Genomic DNA, 24,116 nt, shown 5'->3' with positions numbered 1-24,116 from the left:
AAATATTACAATATTTTACACTTACAACAGATAAACTATGAAGCCTCAAAGAACTGCCCATCTGACCCTATTGTCTTCTCCAAATTATGTATTTCATACTTGAGAAGGGCCAGGCCTAATTCTCCACTGCTACTCTCTGTGGAACTGGTCCAGAAAGCTGGGCTGTGGCCCATAGACCATTCATAGCTTTCTAGGGCTCCTCACTGGAAGCAGAGGTGAAGATTCAGTCAGTACCCTCTGAATTAGGAAATGAAAATATTTGAGGAGAGGGTGATGAGAAGAACTGCTGTGTGCAGCTGCTATCACTTAAGACCATCATTAGTAAATCCATCCCCCTCTCCACACTGTACCCCTCAACTCTAAATTTCATAAAGTCAGGAAGAGAATTTCTCTATTTCCCCCATTTTCTCATATTGACTACAAAGTCATGCATATAAGAGTGACAGTTAAATAGATATTTAGATATATAGTTATAAGAGTAATTTCTAGTTCTGTGGTTTAAATGTGAATGAGAAACAATTAGAGACATACCAAAAAAGGATATTTAATCTGGGTACTCCCAGAGCAGTTAAGTTAATAAATAAAAATACCACTGTGTATATAATGTAAATCAGGGCCATTTGTGTCACTGCTGGAATTCACATAAAGAGGTATGGAAATAAGGAGGAATAAAACAGCCATGCTGGATGAAGACTAAAGTGCCTGGCTCAGGATTGATAAATTCATACACATTTGTGCATAGTTTTGGGCAAAGTCCCTAAAGACACAATTCCAAATATTAAACTCTCAAAAGATCAAATCCCCAAAGTCTAATATCCTGAAAAATCAAAATCCCCAAAACATATTCTGAAAAACATATTCCTATAAAATTCTTTATAAGTCATCTGTGTACATTTTTAAAAGAAGATTATTTGAGAAACAGAACACTTCATAACCTCTTCACATATTAAGATATGCAATGATCTCATACATATTTTTGTAAGCATGAACATTCAGGCATATGTACAGCAGTTGGACAGGTTTAACAGTGATGGGAAGATGAAATATAGACCGGTCCTGGTCGACCTTCTATAGTTATTTTTTCCTGCCAACACAGATTGGATGGTGCCAGTCACAATGGATCTTACCCATCTAGGCCACTCATAGTTATACACTCATGTATCTAGAAACCCTCACAGACCTCAAAAATAATGTTTTATCAGGTTTCTGGGTTTTCATTTCAACTAAAATGATGCAAGAATCCTGCCTACAACCCAAACACTAAGTCTTTCCCCACAGTTTGATTTTTCCCTTCCTCTTGTATAGCCTCCCCCAACTGCTCACAGAGGGAATTGCAGCTTTCAGAATTTCAGCTTCCAGGATTCCACTTTCAGGGTTTTAATCTTTTGAGATTGTGATTGCAGGATTTTAGACTTCAGAGATTTTCATCATTTAGGATTTTCCCTTTGAGGATTATGATGTTTGAGATTATGACATTTGGGATTGTGTCTTTCCAGATTAGGTTTGGCAGTAGTCACACAAATTCATTTGTGCACACATATTTATATATACATATAATAGTGAATATAATTAAATGTAAATACATAAACACTTTGCCAGTTACTCTGTTAAAAGCATCAGAAGAAGGACACATTTATATAAAAATAAGTTAAAGGAATTTGTAAACAGAGATTCTCATTATGCTCCTAATGCTAAGGAGCAGGAGAGGCAGATTAGTTTTAGGTCCATCTTACTCCAACATCACTGCTCATTTCTCTGCACCAACTACCATGGAGGAGGCAGCAGCCTGATTCTGAAGGTGCTGGGGGCAGAAGGGGCAGCCCAGGAAGTGCTGAGCTGAGGCATCTTAAGCTAAACCCTGGAGACCAAGAAATATAATTTGACATTCTAAATCCGTGCAGCCATAAATGAGGCAGGAGAGGGTCATGATGATGGATAATTTGCTGAACTACTTCATGCCCAGCATGCTACTGCTGAAAATAAGAAAATATTTTTAGTGTAGAGGTTAAACATTGTAACTGGATTGTTGAATGCTTGCACTTGGAAAACAGAACTGTGCATGAGGATATCACCACATAATGGCCCTTATCAAATCAACTAATTTCTATGAGGTTCAATTTCTTCTGAAATATATACATAAATATAAGTATGAACACATATAAGTATAAACATAAATAAACACAACAAAACTTACTTGAAATGATATTGTGAGAAATAATAGAATATTTGTAATAACTTCTGCTATTTCTTGGCAAATAAGCATTGACACAGAGTTGTACCTATTATTTTTTCTTGGTTTCTCTGATTTAAAATAAATATTTTTTAAAATGAGTATTTACTTTTAGTTTTTTTTCATGATTTAAGGTTATTAACTTTGTTTAATGAAATAGAATAATTTGTTTAAATAGTCATAGCCCTTAATATATGTTACCAAATTATAAATATTACATCACTGTAAAATATCTTTTTTCTTATCATATTCATAGCCATATAATCTGATTTTATAATTGTAATAATATCTTCAATATCACTCAATATGGTAGATGAAGACTATATTAGTTTTCTATTGCTGTATAAAAGGCTACCCCAAACTGAAGGACATAGAAGGCTTCGGTTAGCTCACAGAGTCTGTCTCTCATAAGTGTTGGCAGCAGTTTAGAAGGGTTCTGTCTTTCAGAACCTCAGCAGTGTGTAGTGAAGGTGTCTACTGGGAGGTTAAAGGAGAAAAGGGTCTGGTTCCAAGATAACTCAGGTTAGTTGTAGAATACAGTGCCTTGCGCTTCTAGAACAGAGGCTCTCAGCTTCTGAAGACTGTCCAAATTTCCTGGTCCATGCACTTCTCCATGGGTAGTTCACAGGATGGCTGCTGCTTCTTCAAGGCCAACAAGAGAAAGGGAGCTACTGCTCCAGTAATACGGTGTTAGATCATAGGGCACAGTCACAGTGCTGGCATCTCTTCACCTTGGCCACATACTGTTAGTTATGAGGAATTCAGTAGTTCTGTCCACCCTTGAGGTGGGGAGGGAATGCACAGAGGCAGGAACATCAGGAGACAGGAGTCACTGGGGGAAGAGGGGAGCTTCAATACACAGCGATTTGGAGACAGATGGGGAAATGATGCCCTCACCACATCTTGGATCCATCTGCCAATGGGATGGCCAGAAGATTCTGCTCAGGTCCCAGAGCAATAGATTGAAACTTCCGAGTGAGGCAGAAAGCATGTGGATCCCCTTTGAGATCACTTTGCCCAGAAGCCTGAAAATGACCCTAGAATTTTATTTAGATCCCCTGCAGAGGTAATCTTCCTAGTAAGCAAAAGTGTCATAGTGTAGGGTTTGTTATAGCAAATCTCTGGAGTGCCCTGCCAGCAACCCACTGCCCTGAAGACAGAACACAGCAGCCAAGACAGGAGCAAAAGCAACAGCAGCAACAGCAGTATCCACATGTCTCTGGGCACTTCCAGGAACACCTGGGGAGGAACACCTGGGGAGGAACACCTGGGGAGGAACACCTGGGGAGGAACACCTGGGGAAGCCCTGCTCAACTCCAGCAGGTTGCCCTGCATAGCCCCCAGAAGTCCTGGCTGTGAAACACCTGGGACAGTACTCCATCCAGCTTTTTTTTTTTTTTAAATTTTAAGAGAGAGGGAGGGGGGGGAGAGAGAGAGAGAGAGAGAGAGAGAGAGAGAGAGAGAGAGAGAGAGAGAGAGAATTTTTAATATTTATCTTTTAGTTCTCGTCGGACACAACATCTTTGTTGGTATGTGGTGCTGAGGATTGAACCGGGCAGCACGCATGCCAGGTGAGCGTGCTACCGCCTGAGCCACATCCCCAGCCCTCCATCCAGCTTTCTAATCTCTCCCTCCAAACAAGAAAACATGTCCAGATCCTGATTGGCAGCTTGTGTTGACTCACCTGGGTGCTGTTCCTTCTGCCCCTGCCTGTGCCTTGCCCTCCTTGATAGGCCAAGTTCTCATGCTAAGAGGTCCTCCTAGCCATGTGACTGCCGGGAGGTCTTATTGTTGGGAAAGCTTGAAGACATTTCTCTGGCAGGTATCAGTACTCAGTGCTTCTCAGCTTTCTAGCTCTTTCCCCTTGGGCTTCCCCTTCCCCTCCAGATTCATAAAATTTCAGAAGCCTTTGTTCAGGGCCCCAGTGAGTGCTGATCCATCCAGCAACTAGTACACCTCTCCTGAGGAAAGCGGAATGGGGAGGAGGCATTTCCTCATGGTTTAACTTCTTATTTATTTATGTGCTTATATTTTTATTGGTTCTTTTTAGTTTTTTTTTGTAACTTTAGGATTCATTTTGATATAATTATGAAAGTATAGAATACAATTTGCTCTAACTTAGTCCCCAGTACTTCTCCTTTCCTTCCCCACTGCCCTCTGTCTCTTCCCTTTCCTCTACTGATCTATTTACTTTTTTGTTTTGTTTTAATGTCTTATACATGATGGTGAGATTCACTGTGGCGTATTCATATATGTCCTTAGGAAGGTTGGGTCAGATTTATTCCTCTGTTCCTTCCTTATCCTGATCCCTTTCCTTCCCTGTCAATCCTCTTCCTCTTGTCTACTGGTATTTCTTCTGTTTTGATGGAACATTTTCTCTCTCTGTCTCCGTCTTTATCTCTCTCTTTCTCTCCCTCTAATTTTGCACTATTAGAAAAAAAAATACAACCTTTGATTTTTTGAGTCTGGCCCATTTCACATAGTATGATAGCTACCCATTCTATCCACTTATCAGTAAACGACATAATGTCATTCTTCTTATGGATGGTTATACCCCATTGCGTATATATACCATTTTCTTTATCCATTTATCTGTTGAAGGGTACCTAGGTTTGTTCCGTAACTTGGCAATTGTGAATTGTGCAGCTATAAGCACTGATGTGGCTATATCCCTATAATATGCCTATTTTAACTGATAACTGAAGAGTGGGATGGCTGGAACATATTTGGTGGTTCCATTCTTAGATTTTTGTTTGTTTGTTTTCAGTACCAGGGAGTGAACTCAGGGGTAATTAGATCGAGACATATCCCCAGGCCTTTTATTATATTTTTTTAAAATTTTTATTTTGAGACAGGATCTCTCTAAGTTGCTTAGGGTCTCACTACATTGCAGAGACCAGCCTTGAACTTGCAATCCTCCTGCTTTAGCCTCCTGAGTTGCTGGGATTACAGGAGAGTACCACCACATTCAATGCATAGAAAATATTTTCACAGTATACAGAATTGTGGACTAATCCTTATTTGACTTTTCCTTTTATTTTTTTAAGACATGTCATTTCATTATTTCTAATTAGAGGTTGTGTTAGTGACCTTTATATCACTATAACAAAATGACTGAAATAATTAACTTATAAAGAGGAAAAGGTTATTGTGGTTCATAGAGTTAAAGTTTCAGTTCATGATTAGCCCATTGCTTTTAGGCTTCTAGTGAGAATTAGGATGGCAATGGAGGAAAGTGGCATGAAAGAGCAGAGCAAAGGTGCTTACCTCATAGCCAGAAAGCCAAAAAAGAGGAAGAGGAAGGGGCCAGGGCCCTCAGTGCCCTTTGAAGGCAGGACCCCAGTGACTCGTGGATGTCCACCTTCTAAAAGTTCAGTAATCTCCCAATAGCACTACCCTGGAGACAAAGTCTTTCATTCATGGGCCTTTTGGAGGATAATCTATTGATTTTTTGTGTTGTTTCCTATGGCTATAGACAAATTTTTCTCAGAACATTTATTATGATGTTCTTGATGGTAGCTTTCTTTGTATTTATTCTTCTTAAAGTTGTCTTTCACTAACCTAGGACCGTTTTATTTGAGGGCAGGGAGGACAGCTAATATATCTTTAAATATATTTTGAAATATTTACTTTCCCTCTTCTTCCTTGAATAATGTGTGTTATTCCTTTGATATTGTCCCCTTTGTATTTTTTTTCTTTCATAATCTACGTATATAGTTTTTAGGCCAGAGAATATTTATTGATTTACCTTTAAGTTTACTTACTCTTTCTTCTGCCATCTTTAATCTTCTATTAAATCTGTTCAGTGATTTTTAAAGTTTTATTTATTATTTTTACAGTTTTCTAATTTTGTCTCAGTAGATATTTGATATCCATAAATTTATCACTGGATCAGGATCTCAAATCACTATACTAAGCTTAATTTAGGTTGGAATGTCTAGAAGAACAGGTCAGGATATCTGGAAAGGTGAGCAGAAGGAGGAGGTAAAGAAAGAGAAGTCAGTGTGAGCCACCTTCTCACAAAACATCCTTCAAACAACCAGGATACCTGAAAATAAATCCACGTATCCATATGACAAAATAGCTTGAATAAGGAAAAATTTAGAAGCAAATGCAAATGAACAACAATATGTGCCATGTAAATGCATCTAGTATTACTGATATATCTAGCATAGTAACACTAATCAAGAGTAGTGAATTCAAGCTGGGCACAAAGGCTGATGCCCTTAATTTCAGCTACTTGAGAGGCTGATGCAAAAAGTTAAAGTTGAAAGGTCTAGGGATGTAGCTCAGTGGTAAAGTGCCCCTTTAGTTACTGCACTTTTTAACTCTCTATTCTTAGTGCCCCTTCAGTATTAAAGAAAAAAATAGTGAATTCAATGAGTATAATTTACAAAGTATAAAACTACAGACAGAATAATGGTTCTACAAAAAAAAAAAACCTTATCCTAAACCTAAGAGCCTATAATAATGTTAAGTTCCATGGCAAAAGGGAATTCAGATTCATGTAAATTTCAGTTGCAGTTCAAATAAAGTAATCAACATTAATATAGGGACATATCTTGCTTTATCGAAATAACTCAAATGCAATCACAGGATTGTTAAAAATGGAAGAGGAAGAGAATATTGGAGAATCACAGTAAAAGGTGACTATGGTAAAAAGGCAGAAGTATCATTGCTGATTTTGAAGACCAGTGGGCTTCCTGTGGCCAGAAAAAAACAAGGAAATGTTTTCTTTTAGAGTTTCTCAAAAGACATGAAACCATCTCAATACATTGTTTTCAACACTGTAAGATGAATAGTGGGCTTGTGAAGTGCAATAGATCATCTGTTTCTACTGTTTAAAGTCAGGAATTTAGGGGAATTTTTTTAGAGTGGCTGCATGATACAAATATACTCAGCATCCAAAAAAATGTATATTTGTATTTTTAAGTACATATAAGAATTTTAATCTATTATTGAGAAAATTTTATAAAACTACATTAATAAGAAGATATATTACATTTATATTTATAGAATAAATATTCAGTTTTACAAAAGTGTCAAATATTTCCATTTTAACACATAGATTCAATGCAATCAAATAATCCAACTTGTGTGGTGTGTGTGTGTGTGTGTGTGTGTGTGTGTGTGTGTGTGTATGTGTTAGTTATAAAACATAACTTCTAAAACTTTTATGTCAGTGCAAAGTACTGAAAATGGGTAAGAAAATTTTAAAGACAAAATTGCAGGACTTAAACTCCAATGTCAATAATCTAGAAAGTCTTAGTTGTATTGGAATAGTGTTGGTGAAAGTAAACATAAAGACTAAAGAATATTGAGAAAACAAAACTATTCTTAGGCTTCTGAGAATGCTGTCTCAACTGATGTTGTCGGATTTGTCTAGAGCTGAATATCCTGTGGGCCCAATATCCACAAACTATTAAAACCCCAGTGACATTCCATCTCAAGAGAAATTACTTATTATGATGACTTTTATCCCCTATGAGGAAATGGGAGTGGAGGGGCCCATCTAACCTAAATGACCTGGGAATATGAGCAAATGCATAAATGTTTTCATTTACTTCTTACGACAACATTTCCTAGTTTAAAATCATACTCAGTTTCTTCTAAATAGATAGTTCCTACCAACCCTGTTCACCAAGCAACAGAACTCAGAGTCTGGTGAGTTAAAAAGTGCAGTCACTTAGTGAAGAGAAAGGCCTTCACTGGCTCTGTCATTTCATCCAACAATGCAGACTCCCTTTACTCAGGGTCCAAGTATGGGCTGAGCCCTGAAGGACCTGGCCCTGACAGAAAGGGATTCTTCTGGCACCAATGATTCTATGACAAGGAGTTAGAGCCTGAGGAAACTATTGGCTTCTAGTGCAGACCAGCAAATATAGCTGGTCTGTCCTTAGAGCCAGGAATAGATGGATCCAGGAATTCAGAAGAAAAGGGCTCTCTCTCTGGGCAAAAGAAATGAAGTTTTCACTGAAGCAGCAGATCTGAGCTTGGATGTTTTATTTTTGCCTCCCTTTGTAGTTGTAATGATTATTGAGTTTTCTTCTCCTTCAGTGTTGTCCTGAGGTGGGGTGTATGTGTGCAGCAATTCTTTGCTATAAGTGGCATTCTCTCCAAAACTCCTGAGATGCTGGGAGCTTTCTCTGTCCACCTGCTTTTCAGGCCACAGGAGATCACATGACCATCATTTTAGATAGGATTTCATGGGGACTCTGTTGCTGTACATTCTCCATAGAAGCTCAGTCACTATAGAAGTTTAATTTGCATCAGTTCTGAAGATGGAACTTTTAGCAGGCATTCATACAGGATAATGGGAACTAGTTACTTTTCTCCTAGGTAGATATAGTGGTTTTGCTTGGGCTGATTGACGACTGTGAAATTAAACACTTAGCAAGAAGCGTCCTTCTGTAAAGCTTTGACTGGATGGGAGGCGTGGGGGGACCTAGAAGAGATGAGAGATGTCACAAAATCCTATGTGGTTTCTCCCAATCTCTTCTTGTATATAGGACAATGGAGTCCTGCCAAACACACTCATGCAAGTTGTGACTTTTGATGGTTTTGCAAAGTCCACTTCCTATACTTAAAAGCTTTTGAATGATTTTGCAAAAAAATTTTTTTGGTGGGTGTAAGGTAAAAGGAAAACTTCTTCAAAACTCATGTAAGGATGGCATATATGCTGCGGGGCTTCTCCAGTGCCATACCTCCCGGTGCCTTTGTGCCCATTTCCCTTCCCTTCTCATTTCAAAATACTATATAAACAGATCACAGAAGTGGAGTTAAAGTGTGAAGGGCATTTTCAATGTAAACACTACCCCAAATGTGTTATTTTCTCCACAGATGAAGCTTTTCACACATAGAGTCCAAACACTGGCGTACCGAAAAGAAAGGAGAACTTTGAGGAAAACAAAACTTTTTTTTTTTTTTGCAAAACTTCTTAGTATCTCTTTGTTTTAATTCCAGTGGAGGAGAGTTGGCTGTGTTTGATTTTGCCTATGACAAATTGCACTAGTTGTTTTCTGTTTTGGAGGCATTGTGAGACTCACTGATCATCACTGATCTATAAAGCTATCTCCCCAACTAGCAAAGGGAACAGAGATCCTCTAAGGCATCCAATATTGCCTGTGAAGTCTTGAATCATACTCTGAGCTCAATGTTTGTTGAAAAGGGGGAATGTTGTTCCTTTGTCCCTGAATGTTCTCTGGTAGATGGCATCTCAATAAATACAGCTCCAAATTTGAACCATATTTCAATTATTGAAATAAAAGTTCCCACATCACCCCAGCCCTGAAATGTGGCCCCTTTCTTCTCTTTTTGTTTTTTTTTCCTCCTGCTTTATCCAAAGTCTTCAATTTATTTCCATCAAATTCATTGCCTGAACATAAAATTTACTCTATGAAAGTCAGCAGTTCCTCATTCTTCACAGTATAACTTCATCATATATAACAGTTTTACTACTTTTATTATTCTCTTCCAGGTCCTCCTCTTCTAATCTCTTTTGCCTTTTTCTTCAAAATTGATTTTTTTCCCCTATGAATGAGGGCACAATTTAAATAATCCACAATGGAAAAGAAAGTTATTGATGTGTAATCATAAGAAATTATTGACCTCCAAAATAGCTATACCATAAGGTTTATTAGAATATATATATATATGTATGAATGTCAATGTACAAGACTAGTCACTCCCACAGGTGCCAGCTCATCATCCCTGGGAGAGGACATGCTTTTAATGTAGGAACCCTGAATGTGACAGTTGCAGTAACCAACTATTTTCAGCTCCACAGTGGAATTGGCAGATTTCAAAATTCACACTGACAGCTGGTTTGTCCTTAGGCTCAAGAACCAGTGGATCCCAGACTGAAGAGACCATGTCTAACTCAAGCTGCTACAACCCAAGTTCCTTCATCCTTCTTGGAATACCTGGCCTGGAGCACTTCCACCTCTGGATTGGGATTCCCTTCTGTGTCATCTACCTTGTGGCCATTGTGGGCAACTGCATCCTGCTCTACCTCATTGCAGTTGAGCGCAGCCTCCATGAGCCCATGTTCTTCTTCCTGTCCATGCTGGCCAGCACGGATCTCATCTTGTCCACTGCCACAGTGCCCAAACTGCTCAGTAACCTCTGGCTTGGCTCCCAAGAAATAACCTTCTCTGGTTGTCTCACACAGATGTTTTTCCTGCACTTCAGCTTTGCAGTGGACTCAGCTGTCCTATTGGCCATGGCATTTGATCGCTATGTGGCCATCTGCTTGCCCTTGAAATACAACACCGTCTTGACCCCACAGGTGATCATCAAGCTTATGGTGAGCATTGCTGTGAGGAGCTTCTCTATTGTCCTGCCAGATGTGTTTCTTCTAAAACGCTTACCATTTTGCAGGACCCGCATCATCCCACATACATACTGTGAGCACATAGGTGTTGCTCGGCTTTCCTCTGCTGACATTTCTGTCAACATTTGGTATGGATTTTCTGTACCTCTCATGACAGTCATCTCAGATGTCATCCTTATTGCTGTGTCCTATGTCTTCATCCTCCGTGCTGCCTTTCAACTCTCATCCCTGGGTGCCCGCCAAAAGGCCCTGAGCACCTGTGGCTCCCATGTCTGTGTTATCCTCATGTTTTACACACCTGCCTTCTTCTCTATCCTTGCTCATCGCTTTGGGCACGGTGTCCCTCGGAATGTCCTTATCCTATTTGCCAACTTCTATGTGGCCATCCCTCCTGCCCTAAATCCTGTTGTTTATGGCGTGAAGACCAAGCAGATCCAGGAGAAATTTATTCTTCTCATCACTTGGAAGAGGCCACAGTGAGTGGACACCAAAGGTGAAATTTAGATTAATTGATTTTTTGAAATTTTACGTAACATAGAAAGACACAAAATGAGGGTATACCTCTTAATAATTTAAAATTTAAGCATTCTACCCTTGTAAAGAATATAAGAAAGTGGAAAAGTAGAGAAAGACAAGCCATTTAAATTTCTGAAACATGAACTCTTTTCTTTAATACCTTGCCTCTGTGTGTGTGTGTGTGTGTGTGTGTGTGTGTGTGTGTGTGTAAAAGCTGATGCTGGATGCAGCAGAGCCAATCTAAGGTTCATATTATTCTTGTTGCTAATTTTGAAGATATTTGAAGAATAGATATTTCCCCCGATGCAACTCATCCTGTGGTTTTGAAATAAAAGCAAAATTCTTCTGCCTTCCTTTGTCAGGTAGTTATCAACATTCTCTGCTATAATCAAACACTATGTTTCAAACTTTGGTCCAGATAACATAGATTATTATTGCTTTTTCTTAAATTCTCTACTTGCTTTATTTTTTCCTCCCCATCTGGGAAAGCTTAGAGGTACATATTTTTGTACCCATTTTTCTTAATTAAATGCACAAAGAAATCCAACACTTTTAAAAAATATCCCTTAGATTTTTTTTTATGATTTAAGATTAATAATTAAAAGTATGTTTGAGAGAGTAATATTATTTAATTTGTTTTTGATTAAGGAGTCAGACTTAACAAAATTGTAGAAAGATGCTTAAAGGAGGATCCAAGCACAGAATACAGATTTATATGATTCTGAATTCTGAACTCTTCGTCTAATTACTTCTTGGGATTCTACTCACACTAATGCCTTACAAACTCTCCCAGGCCAAGTCTGGCTGGGCAAAATAACTGGGAGGTGACAAGCAACTTGAAGGTTGAAGCGGGAACTGCTTTATTGCGGGGAAACTCAGCAGGAACTGAGCAGGAACTCAAGGTAGCAGGCACCCAAGGTAGCGGGAGCCGCCTTATTTCAAAACAGCAGAGGTATATATACCTAACTCATTACACACAGCTTGACTCAATTGTAATCATCAAGTTACAGCAAACAGCCAATAAGGAATCTCTATCATCTTAATGGCTTGGTGGCGTTGCCTCACAAACCACTCCTCCTGGCAAACTGCCAGGCGCCCCTTGACTTGATTTGCGGTCCCCAACACTCCTAGATTATTTTCTCCAAAAATGATCTGGAAACTCACTCCGTGTCTCTGTACCAAGTGTTCTTTCCCATCTTCCTTCATGATAAATTGCACTATTAAAAATAGGAATGCGGGGGCTGGGGATGTGGCTCAAGCGGTAGCGCGCTCGCCTAGCATGCGTGCGGCCCGGGTTCGATCCTCAGCAGCACCACATACCAACAAAGATGTTGTGTCCGCCGAGAACTAAGAAAAAATAAATAAAGGTTAAAATTCTCTCTCTCTCTCTCTCTCCCCCTCTCTCACTCTCTCTTTAAAAAAAAAAATAGGAATGCTACTGCCTTAGAACTGTGACTTGCCTTTATTTCTCTTATGATGCCATCTGACAAAATTAACTCAACATACCTGATATACAATCAGAGACATGATAAGTTGTGGTATAAAAGTGTATTAAGAATTGTAATGCAAAATAATAAGAATAATAAATTGAAAAATTGAGTCTGAAGTTTCTATTATTCATTCCGGTGAATATAAACATCACTTTCTGCCCTTTATTATGACATGGAATTTGACAGAGCTTTAGTGTATTACCTATCTCTCTGAGAGTATTTCATAGTCTTTTTGAAGGATTTCCAACCTGTTCCTATGCACTCTATGAAAGCCATAATGAGCATTTTATAAGTTACGTGTGATTGGGTCACCATTACCTTGAAATTTTCCAGTGATTCCAGGTCCTCAGGACTATGGTTGAATATTGTCCTCCTTTAAGATGATTGCAGGACAAGGAAAACTTAAATGAAAAAAGCAAGCTCTCATAAAACTCCAAGTGTTACATTTTAGTTACATTTACTTATACTTAATTTATGTTTATTTACAATTTATAGCAGTTCCTTGCATCTTTGAGAAAGTAGTTCCAGAAATAATCTTTTTATATTGCCATACCCAGTGTCTTGTGATTGTACTTAATATAAAATTGGTATAAATTTCCAATAGGTTTGAGTGGAAGCCATCAATATTCATCTTGGGAAACTGTCTTAGGATAAGACCATCTAGATCCCAAATCTCCACTCAAAATAGAGGCATGTTTTAAATCATAATAAATATGTATTTAAAAATTGAAGGAAATAATGAGTAAAATTGGCATTCTGACATAAAGATCCTATTTGTATGTGTGTATTGAGATATGTTTTTTCTATCTGAAATGTTAGTGAAGTGGCTCAGAAGAGGCTCATATAGGAACTTTAATTTTGGCATTATTGAAAACTATCACTTATTTTCTTATGTGTTTTTCTATCCAATACCTGTTTCATATATTTCTTGAAGGCTGAAACTTATAGTCTTTTGTATTGTTTTACACTCTGCCCAATGAAAATACCTAATGCCCCTCTTGTTTTTAATGTTTTTCAAGTATATTCAAACATCAACAAAAATCTTTTCTCTCAACTATTGTTCATGGCCTTTTAAATAACTGTTGATAGCTAGCATAGATTTCACAGTACATTATTTTAGCCATTGTTTTATGTCCTAAACTCACCATCTCTCTTATATACTCAGCTGAAAAATATATTCAGGGTATCTTGGTGGAGTTAGCTCTGTATTTTGAGGAAGTTGGTGAAAATGTCCCAAAAGACTAGAATGATACAATTGTTGACAATTGAATTAAGACCACATACCCACCATTACTTGCCTAGTTTCAGCTTCACAAATATGTACAATTTCTAGTCACTGTTATTTGCTTGGTGCCTCTTATTTAGGCTTCAATTAAAAGTCCTTCCTTGCCGGGCTTGGTGGCTCACGCCTGTAATCACAGTGGCTCGGGAGGCTGAGGCAGGGGATTGGGAGTTCAAAGCCAGCCTCAGCAAAAGTGAGGTGCTAAGCAACTCAGTGAGACCCTGTCTCTAAATACAATCCAAAATAGGGCAGGGGATGTGGCTCAGTGGTTGAGTGCCCCTGAGTTCAATATCCTGTACAAAAAAAAGAGAAAAAAAATCTTTCCTTGAATACTGTATTCTATAATAGTATTTCTTATATATATTGTCATGGCACATGTACTTTTAATTTTAGGACTATCAAAGTCCTGATGAGATGATTACTTTTGTATTTAGTTTTTAATGTCTGATCTTCATTAGTCCTGAGGACCAAATTAGTACCTGCCTTGTTTACTATTGTATTCCTATTGAATGCAATTGTGGTAGAACATAATAGATGCTCAATAAGTGGGTTAAAACAAATGAGTTTTAGCCTGGATTTATAATTCAACATAAAGAAAAATAAAATTCCACAGCACCATGCTGATTCACCACAGAGGCAAGATGAAGAATGCCAAGCAAGATTGGCCAATGAAGAAACCATCAGAAAGAGAGGCCTCTTCACAACTGTAGAAATGCCAGGCACTGAAAAATGTCTCCAGGGCATTGTCATCCAAGGACGCAAGGGGAAGTATTTCAACTCAGTAAGATTTTGATTCTGTTATGCTACCAGTGGTATTACAACGTGTTACCCTAACGTGTGGTCTGTGGCATGTTGAATACTTTGAAATACCAGAAATTAGAAGGGCCTCAGAAATAAGTCTCCTCTGCTCTTATCCATCTCTCTTTTCCTTATTTCCTGTTTCTCCCCAGAAAAAAATGTCATAGAAACTAAAATTCTTCTTCCTCAAGGAAAGCATAGAAACTAAAAGTCTCCCTGGAGGAAAGACATAAAACCTGGAGAGGTTGCTCATCTACCTCACCTGAAAGGAGGATCTAAATCCTTAATTTCTGAGGACGTACTTGGAGGGAAAGGAATGTTACACAGACGAAGAAGAATCTGAATCAACAGGTGTCATTAAGTTTCCCCAGCTAGTTACCATGAGATCCTACCTTTTTTGTCCAATCACATTTCTACCCAGCTGTCCCTTCTTCATTGAACTTGAATTTAAAAATGCAGCTTTCACTGAGTCTTTGGATCTTTATTTCTGAAATCTCCTGAGACAACTAAAAATCAGATTGAATAAATATGATATGTTTTCTCTTGACAATCTGCCTTTTGTTTTAGCGGTATTGGCCACCGACATTGGAATGCATAAGAGAAAGAACTTACACATTTACATCTTTACACTATGGTTTTGGATTCTAAGAGACAAGCTTTCACTAATATTAGCAGAGGAATAAGTTCCTAGTATAGGGAGTGTTAATTTGTTTGTATCACTGGGGCTCATAGGTCTCTCTGTCTCAGAAGCCCTCTCTTCTAATTTGTCTTTCATCCCAGGAGAAGACAAGGGAGGTATTTTTGTGCTAAATCTTCTAGGCTCTGTGTTTGTTCGTCTCCACTGTGACCTGGATCCCACATCTGTTCCTTTTGTCCCTCTGTCTGTCCTTCCTGAGCTTGCCACTTCTGTCTGTGGACTGCTTTGGACCTACTTTATTTTTATACCCTCTGTTCCTAATCCTGCCTTTGCAAAAACAGTTCCAGGACCAGGACCTCCGAGGTATGACTTTGTGGAGAGTAGGGGAGAACTCTTGGAGGAAGTAAAAGCTGGTGCAGAGGGGGCCTGAGGAAGAAGAGCAAAGGAGGTGGGGAAAGGGGAGACTCCAAGAAGTAAGAAAGGCCTAGGTTAAAACCTGAACATAGTTCTAGATCTTATGCTTACTGAAGAGAGTAGAATCAAAGAGGAATGCCTAGCAAGATATTCATTCTTTCTTCCTTTTCAAAATAAATTTTGTACTAGGAATTGAACTCAGGACCTCCTATGTACTAGGAAAGTGCTCTACCCTTAATCTATACTTCCAGCCCATTTTGGCTTTTTATTTTTTGACAGCGTCAAGTGAAGACTCCAGGCTGGTTAAAACTTGTGATCCTCCTGTCTCAGCCTTCTGAGTAGATGGATTACAGGCATGTGTCACTGGAACTAGGAGGAGCTTAATTCTGAGTCCTTTACACTAAATTACCTAAACTATTTTTAGATTTTTCTGGAGGTCAAAAGTTCTAATGCTAATAATATGAGAAATGTTTAAGACAATAAGTAGTCATGATATATTTAGGTTGGCCCATTCCAGACTGGACTAGCCATCTGATGATTGACATCTGAAAGTCCAGCTCAGAGACTTTTCATTTAACTCCTAAGTATAAGCATGTGCTTGTATTTGTGAACACGTATGTGAAGGAGTATCTGTTGTTTCTTGGGAAGATGAGGGCAAGCACCAACAAGCCCATTTCCTCATTCACACCACAGAGCAGCAAACATACAAAATTGGGTGAGGACTTGTCTTCTGGGATGAGTCTTAAAGGCAGTTCTCTGCAATTCGTAGACCAACCACGGGTGCCAATGAAGAAACCATCAGAAAGAGAGGGGGTAGAAGTAAGATCATCATATCAGTGCATCTAAAATAAAAGCCAGCCATAAGTTATTTACTTTATGTTAAAGATATTACTGAAAAATGTCTTGTGTTTAGTGTTGAGTGGGACTGAGCTAGAATCAATAATGTGTCATGACATACTTTTAGTCTTGGGAGAGAAGAGAACAATACTCATTAATCAGAGATCAATCAATAAGTAATAATGAGTAGAAAATTTGCTAATGACAAAAATCAGGATTGTGTGATCAAAGAGCTTGTGATCTAAGACAAAGACTTATTAATACATTAAAGAAAATATACAGTCTGTGATATCCAGGAAGATTGAGTGAATCATGGAGATGCAAAGCTACAGATCTTTTGTTTTATTTAGAACTTTGAATGTGGGTGGGGAAGGTAATAATTTCTCACATCTTCCTGTGTCCTTACTTCCAGACCATCTTTCAGTGGGGTGTAGTGACAATGGATTCCTTTGGTGAAAGTCTTCATCAGGTTGAAGATACATGAATAAGGGAAGCAAGTTCCCATGCTGTTTGAGATCTTTTCGTTTCCCAGAAACGTTTAACAGCACTGGACACTGCTCTGTGTTATTTTATGGTAGGCTGTGCAGGGACAGTTGGGAAAGAGACCTAGGTGAATGGCAGGGTAGTGAACCTGTATAAACTGTATTAATTGAATGATGAAATGAATTAGTGTGGAGTCCCAAGGACACTCCTATGCTAATTTCTTCACCCTATATTTATTGAAACCTGTTCTGAGAGAACTTACTTCTGTCCTATTAAAGTTTACTCTTTATTACATGAGAAAGCTAATAAAGGAAAACTAAAATAGTGCAGTAAGCATTCTGATTCAAGAACGCAAAGGGCCTCATGAGTTCTTAGGAACATTTCTAGTATGAATATTTGTCAGTAAAGCTTGTTGAGGATGGTAGGTGAGTGGGAGTTAGCCAGTAAAAAAGAGACAATTAATTTAGATGAATATCAAGATCAAACACAAGTGCAGGATTTCAGACAGAAATATTCCCAAAATGTGAAAGTTAAATTGGGGGTGACATAGTAGATGGACCAAAGTTATCTCACTTTTGACGTGGGAGAGGATTCTATGAGCTCTTCCAATTAATACTCTTACTTGAGGTGAAGTGTTAACATGATGCTTAAGACCAAGCAAAGAAAATAACTGAAGTCCTTTAGAGTGTCATATAAGAACTGTATCCTACCATGATGTCAATAATGCCACAGGGTCTGGTTAGGTCTAGAAGAGTTTTATGCAAATTCTTCAGGTATGAGTTAAGTATTGGAGATGTAAAAAAGTGGATGCCATTCACCCAGCCAGTTAATGTGTTTCCAAGTACTGTAATTTGCTGTCCTTGGTGGATAGCTAACAGGTGGGCATATTTTGATAACTCTTAAATTATTTCTAAAATTGTGAGACAAAGCAGAATCCAAGAAAAAAATAAACAAATGAGCAAATAAACAAATTAAAAAAAACTTATTAGGAAGTTCATGGAGATGAAAGAGCTTTCCAAATTTTCAACACCTTTGTTTGTTATTTCTATCATCCTTCTAACAATAGGCAAGATCTACCAGTTCCATCTTTTTATATGTCAGAAGTTCAATCTCTATTGTTACCTTAATTCAGATTACCATTATCTACTTCTCTACAACATCCTATAATTTACTGCTTATAAATTGTGTGATGGATACAAATTAAGAGTTAAATATATCATTTGAGTGAATGAAGCATTTAGGCTTTTACAAAATAGTTACAATAAAATTTTAAAAATAAGTAGAGAATGCTCACTTTAGCAGCACATATACTAAAATTGGAACAATATAGAGAACATTATCATGGTCTTTATGCAAAGATGACCTACAAATTTGTGAAACATTCCATGTTTTTAAGGATTTTAAATTCAGCATACTACAAGTGATGTGGCTACATCAATATTTATAACAGCTCAATTCACAATAGCTAAGCTATGGAAACAAAGTAGGGGCCCTTCAAGAGATGAATGGATAAGAAAACGTGGTGCATATACCATTAAAGGAGAAGAAATTATGACATTTGTTGGTAAATGGATGGAACTGGAGACGATCATAGTAAGTGAAATAAGCCAATCCCAAAAAAACTAAAGAATATTCTCCCTGATATTCGGATGCTAACTTATAATAAGCAGCGGGAAGAATATAAATTCACTTGATTAGACAAAGGGAAATGATAGAAGGGAGGGGAAAGGAACTAAGAAAGAGTAGAATGAATCAGACATAATGTTCCTATGTGCATATATGAGTACATGACCAGTGTAACTACACATCTTCTACAACTACAAAAATGGAAAGTTATACTCCATGTATGTTTGATATGTCAAAATACATTCTATTGTCATGTAGAACTAAAGAGAAGAAAGGAAAAAAGAAATAAATAAAAGAAAGGAAGGAAGGAAGAAAGTAAAAAGAAGTATGCATAGAGGGCTTTTAAGCTTTCTGTATGCTTGGAAATCAACCATATTCTAAATAAACTGTTTGCTTTTTATGAATAAGAAGATAGGACTAGTGATATAACTTACCACTGTTCTTGTATGTGGGAAGCCCTGAGTTCAACACTCAGCCCTGTAAACCCACATACACAAAGATGTATGCTTCGATTGTCTTGTTTAAATTTCTGACAACTTCTACTTATTTCATGTAGATTAGTGTATTTGTTTCTAGTTATTCAATAATCATAACTGTTATTTTTTATTTTTTTCCTTTCAATTTCTGTATTGTCCTTTTTTCTCTCCTTAGATAGCATGGGGTGCATGTGTGGTAGGGTGTGGGAAAGGGAACTTCCACACAATTTTGTGGTACTAAGTGGGAACCCTGGATCCTGTGTTATGGGCTCTTGATGAAGCTTCTCTGTATATTGGCCTCTCCTGTAATTAAAGCTTTTGTTAATGAAGTGGAGCTTTCTTTGAGTAACACACAGGTGAAATCCACTGCTGACTTCATCCTGCTATTTCTTCCCATCTGGAAGTGATAGGTTTTCCATTTTCCTTTTCTCTCTAGTTGCAATAGATCTTAGACCATTCTTCATTTCTCTTGGAATAGTAAGAATATACTTTCAAGTTCACTGTATTTAAAACTTATGATCCTTCTTCTCGGCTTTCCAAGTTGCTAAGATTACAGGTATGCACCACCCTGCCCAGCTAGTCTGCCTTTCCTTCCTTCCTTCCTTCCTTCCTTCCTTCCTTCCTTCCTTCCTTCCTTCCTTCCTTCCTTCCTTCCTTCCTTCCTTCCTTCCTTCCTTCCTTCCTTCCTTCTTTCTGTTTTTCTTCTTATTTTCCTCCTCTTCCTCCTTCTTCTTTTTTTTTTCTTTTTCTTTGACACCAGCATTGAAGCCAGGGACACTTGAATGGAAAGTATAACTTTCCATTCTTGTAGTTGTACAAGATGTGTGTTACACTGGTCATGTATTCATATATGCACATAGGAAAGTTATGTCTGATTTATTGTACTCTTATTCATTCTACTCTTTCTTAATGGCAGGTAAGCCAAAAGGAGTATACCGGGAGATATATTTTAAATACTATTTTCATTTTCTCTCTATATTTTTTGGCTCTTTTTTCAACCCCTCCCCAACTTGTAATTGCTAAAGGAAGATGCATTTGAATTAGGAGCCCGATGCAGAGGTCTTGGTTCCATCTAATGATACATAGGGCACAGCAGTCAGTGAAGGGATAGCAATGAGTGGATGTAACACAGATACTTAGAGGGTGAATACTTGTGATAGGATAATTGTTTAGACGATGGGGAGGGTGTTTGTGAAGAAGATATGATTAAGATAGAGTCAGAGTTTCTAGACAAAAACATTGTGAAGTGCTGTCATTTGTTGAGTTATAAAACAATGTAGTAGAATCAGGGTTGGTGCAAGAGACAGAGAAGTGGGGTAATTTGGAATATTCTGAGTGGGGTGTACCTGTGGGACTTTTAAGTGAAGATGGCAGGCATAGGATAACAATTGTGTGACTGAGGAGAGAGCACTGTTTTTAAGACCATAGACTTCACAATATTCGACATAGGGGTCAGTGAGAATCACAGGATTTGTGAAGATCTCCCAGGTGAAGTTTCTCACCAAGAAAGCAGTTAGATGTGCACAGAACACTGAAAAATTTCAACACTCATGTGACACAGAGAGAGAGAGAGAGAAAAAAAAAAAAGGAGTGGCACCAAGTTTAGAGAAAAAGAGTTTCTATCATGTTACAAAAGAGTTTTGGGAAAAGACTCAACTGTTTTAAGAAAGTTTCTCGAGAATGAGTCATTAAGTGGACTAGACTGGGAAGAATGCCACTGGGCAACTTATCCTGGAGTCCAGGCTACCCATCTCCTGTTTTTCTTCTTGGAGGGTTGGGAGAAGGATTTGATAATCTTTCCATGAGGCAAATCTAACATACTAAGTCATCAGACTATACTCTTTTATTTTTATATTTTCTTTCTTCTTTCCTTTTGGTACCAAGGATTAAATAGAGGAATGCTTAACCACTGTGCAACACATCTTGTTTATGTTTTATTTTGAGCCTGGTTCTCTCGTTAAGTTGCTGATGCTGGCTTCGAACTTGTGATCCTCCTGCTCAGCTTTCCAAGTTGCAAAGATTACAGGTATTAGCCACCCTGCCCAGCTAGTATGCCTTCTCTCTCTTTCTTTCTTTTTCTTTCTTTCTTTCTTTCTTTCTTTCTTTCTTTCTTTCTTTCTTTCTTTCTTTCTTTCTTTCTTTCTTTCTTTCTTTCTTTCTTTCTTTCTCTCTCTCTCTCTCTCTCTCTCTCTCTCTCTCTCTCTTCTTTCTCTCTCTCTCTCTCTCTCTTTCTTTCTTTCTTTCTTTCTTTCTTTCTTTCTTTCTTTCTTCTTTCCCTCCCTCCCCTCCTCCTCCCCCTCCTCCTCCCCCTCCTCCTCCTCCCCCTCCTCCTCCTCCTCCTCCTCCTCCTCCTCCTCCTCTTCCTCCTCCTCCTTCTACTTCTTCTTTCTTAACACAAGTATTGAAGCCAGGGGCACTGAACCACAGAGCCACATCCCTAACCTTTTTAAAAATTATTATTTTGACATTTTGATATAGGGTGTCATAAGTTGCTTAGAGCCTCACTAAGTTGCTGAGGTTGCATTTGAACTCGAAATCCACATGCCTCCTGAGGTGCTAGGACTACTAAGCCTGGCTAAACATAGTCTGCCATTTCTTGAACATTATTCTGGACTACGAATGTCTGAAGGGCAGATTAAGTCACTGAAAATTTAAATTTTAGGGAAGAGTGTTTTTTTTTCCCCTTTATGTTGGTGAACTTTTCTTTAACAGTAAAGAGAACCAGGGAAGATGGTTTAGTGTGAGGGAGAAGCAAGAAAGAAAAGAGACCCCCTGTTTTACCTAAGGATTTAGACATTGATCCTGCCTTTGTTAAGCACCTTGTGATCCTACATATTAGTTATGGCATTTCTCTAGGGTTCGGAATTCACCTTGAACTTTGCTCCAAATCCTAACTAGCAATTAAGTGGGTCTCTGCCTAATATTATTCTATGCACACATTTTCTTAAAGAATTTTCTGAGTTGTTGATACAGAGGCAAGACTATTTAGTTTTGTGACTTATGTCTCTGGGACAATGTTTCAACAACACTTCCATTATGACTTAAAATTGTGTCTGAAATGTGGCAGACATTTACTAGCAACGAGAAGAAGATAATTAATGATATCCAAGAAATGAAAGTGAATGGATACTATTGGAGAAACCTCAGAGGTTAATTTCTATTGAAGATGATAACCAAATATCATAAAATATTTATTTTCAGTTTCTGAGATTCCTCCAACCTACGATCATAATGGTGGCATTCAACATGAGTAGCTTCAATCCAGGCGTCTTCATTCTGCTTGGAATCCCAGGGCTGGAGCCCTTCCACCACTGCATCGGGATTCCCTTCTTTATTATTTACCTTGTGGTCCTGGCAGAAAACAGTGTCCTCCTCTACCTTATTTTCACAGAGCGCAGCCTCCATGAGCCCATGTTCTTTTTCCTGTCCATGCTGGTTGCTACAGATCTCATCCTGTCTAATACATGTGTACCTAAAACATTGAGCATCTTCTGGCTGGGTCCTCAGGAGATCACCTTCCATGGATGTCTTACTCAGATGTTTTTCCTCCACTTCAGCTTTGCCATGGATTCTGCTATCCTACTGGCCATGGCATTTGATCGCTATGTTGCTATTTGCTTCCCCCTGAGATACTCTGCGATTCTCACCCATCAGCTTATTACTAAGATGGTGATGGGTATTATCAGCAGGAGCTTTTGTATCATTTTCCCATGCATCTTCCTATTAAAGCGACTACCTTTCTGCCGAAAACTTGTCATTCCCCACACATACTGTGAGCACATAGGTGTTGCCCGGCTCGCTTGTGCGGACATCTCCATCAATATATGGTATGGATTTGCAGTGCCTGTGATGACTGTCATGTCAGATCTGATCCTCATTGGTATCTCCTACACTCTCATACTTCATGCTGTCTTTAACCTTCCTTCCTGGAATGCCCGCCAAAAAGCCCTCAGTACGTGTGCTTCCCACATTGGTGTCATTCTTACATTCTACGTCCCAGCCATATTCTCCGTCCTTGCCCACCGTTTTGGTCACAATATTCCTCACTCCTTCCACATACTCTTTGCCAACCTCTATGTGACTTTCCCTCCTGCCATCAATCCAATCATCTATGGGGTGAAGACCAAGCAGATTCGGGACAGAATCAGCCTCCTCCTGTTCCCTAAAGAGAATCAATGACATGAGATTGAGGGCATGGGAAAGACAAAAAGTAATACTAGTGATGTGAGGAGTTTTTCCATTTTTTTTTAAAAAGCTGATATTTCCATAATGTTGACTTCAATTTATATAAAATCCTAGGAATCCACTATGGGTAAGAGAAAGCAGTAAGAAAAGATTTGTATGTGAAGAGAAGCTAAAATTGAAGAAGATGTTTTCATGCACAGATAGATTAGAGGGAAATCTTTGTCTCATATTCAGATAAAATATCCAAGACACATAGGATAGCATATTGATTATATATAAAATAGAAGATTTTTATAAACAAGTTAAAAGCAGTGAAAAGCCTCATAATTTGGGTTATCTTTGTAGAGCACATTGAAGCTGAAAGTTGGTAAACATATCATGGGATCACTATACTTTCTAAAGCATCCTCTGGGAAAATTAATCTGCTAAAGCAATTGTTTCCAAACACATAGTGGATACCTGAATCACCTAAAAATCTAGGTGAGAATGCCAACTCCAGGCTCTATACTCCGGCCATGGACCTTTGCATTCTTTAATAATCCTCCAAGTGATTCTGATACCAAGATCCTGGCTCCTTTCATGTCAGAAAAGTCATGGTCTTTAAAAAACCCATAAACTTGATTCTTGTAATAATTTGGGGGAGCTTAAAGGAAAGACAGCACTCCTGTATATTCCCCATAATTGCTTCTTGTCTAACATTATTCATGCGTCCTAAAATTTCATATAATCTCATAAAATCATAAAACTTCATAAAATCTTATATCATTAAAATATTTATTTTCTGTATTTGTTGCATTATCTTTTTAGCTT

General features: G+C 38.2%; 3 protein-coding genes and 1 non-coding gene across 5 annotated transcripts in view; 3 read left to right on the top strand and 1 right to left on the bottom strand.

Moving 5' to 3' along the window:
- LOC101955567 (tripartite motif-containing protein 5) overlaps window positions 1-24,116 on the bottom strand; it is a 184,037-nt gene that overhangs the window by 105,430 nt on the left and 54,491 nt on the right. The window lies entirely within an intron of this gene.
- Window positions 10,101-11,042, top strand: LOC144376826 (olfactory receptor 52H1-like). The gene has a single exon (XM_078045101.1). It carries the CDS (start codon window positions 10,101-10,103, stop codon window positions 11,040-11,042), a length of 942 nt encoding a protein of 313 aa, XP_077901227.1.
- LOC144377466 (U6 spliceosomal RNA) lies at window positions 18,306-18,412 on the top strand. Its single transcript, XR_013438465.1, has one exon. It is a non-coding gene; the product is annotated as a U6 spliceosomal RNA (small nuclear RNA).
- LOC144376825 (olfactory receptor 52H1-like) lies at window positions 22,353-23,300 on the top strand. The gene has a single exon (XM_078045100.1). It carries the CDS (start codon window positions 22,353-22,355, stop codon window positions 23,298-23,300), a length of 948 nt encoding a protein of 315 aa, XP_077901226.1.

Source organism: Ictidomys tridecemlineatus, chromosome 4, assembly GCF_052094955.1.
Source record: "Ictidomys tridecemlineatus isolate mIctTri1 chromosome 4, mIctTri1.hap1, whole genome shotgun sequence".
Classification (NCBI taxonomy): Eukaryota; Metazoa; Chordata; class Mammalia; order Rodentia; family Sciuridae; genus Ictidomys; species Ictidomys tridecemlineatus.
The sequence above is the reverse complement of the archived record's forward strand: the minus strand, read 5'-3'. Positions and strand labels throughout refer to the sequence as shown.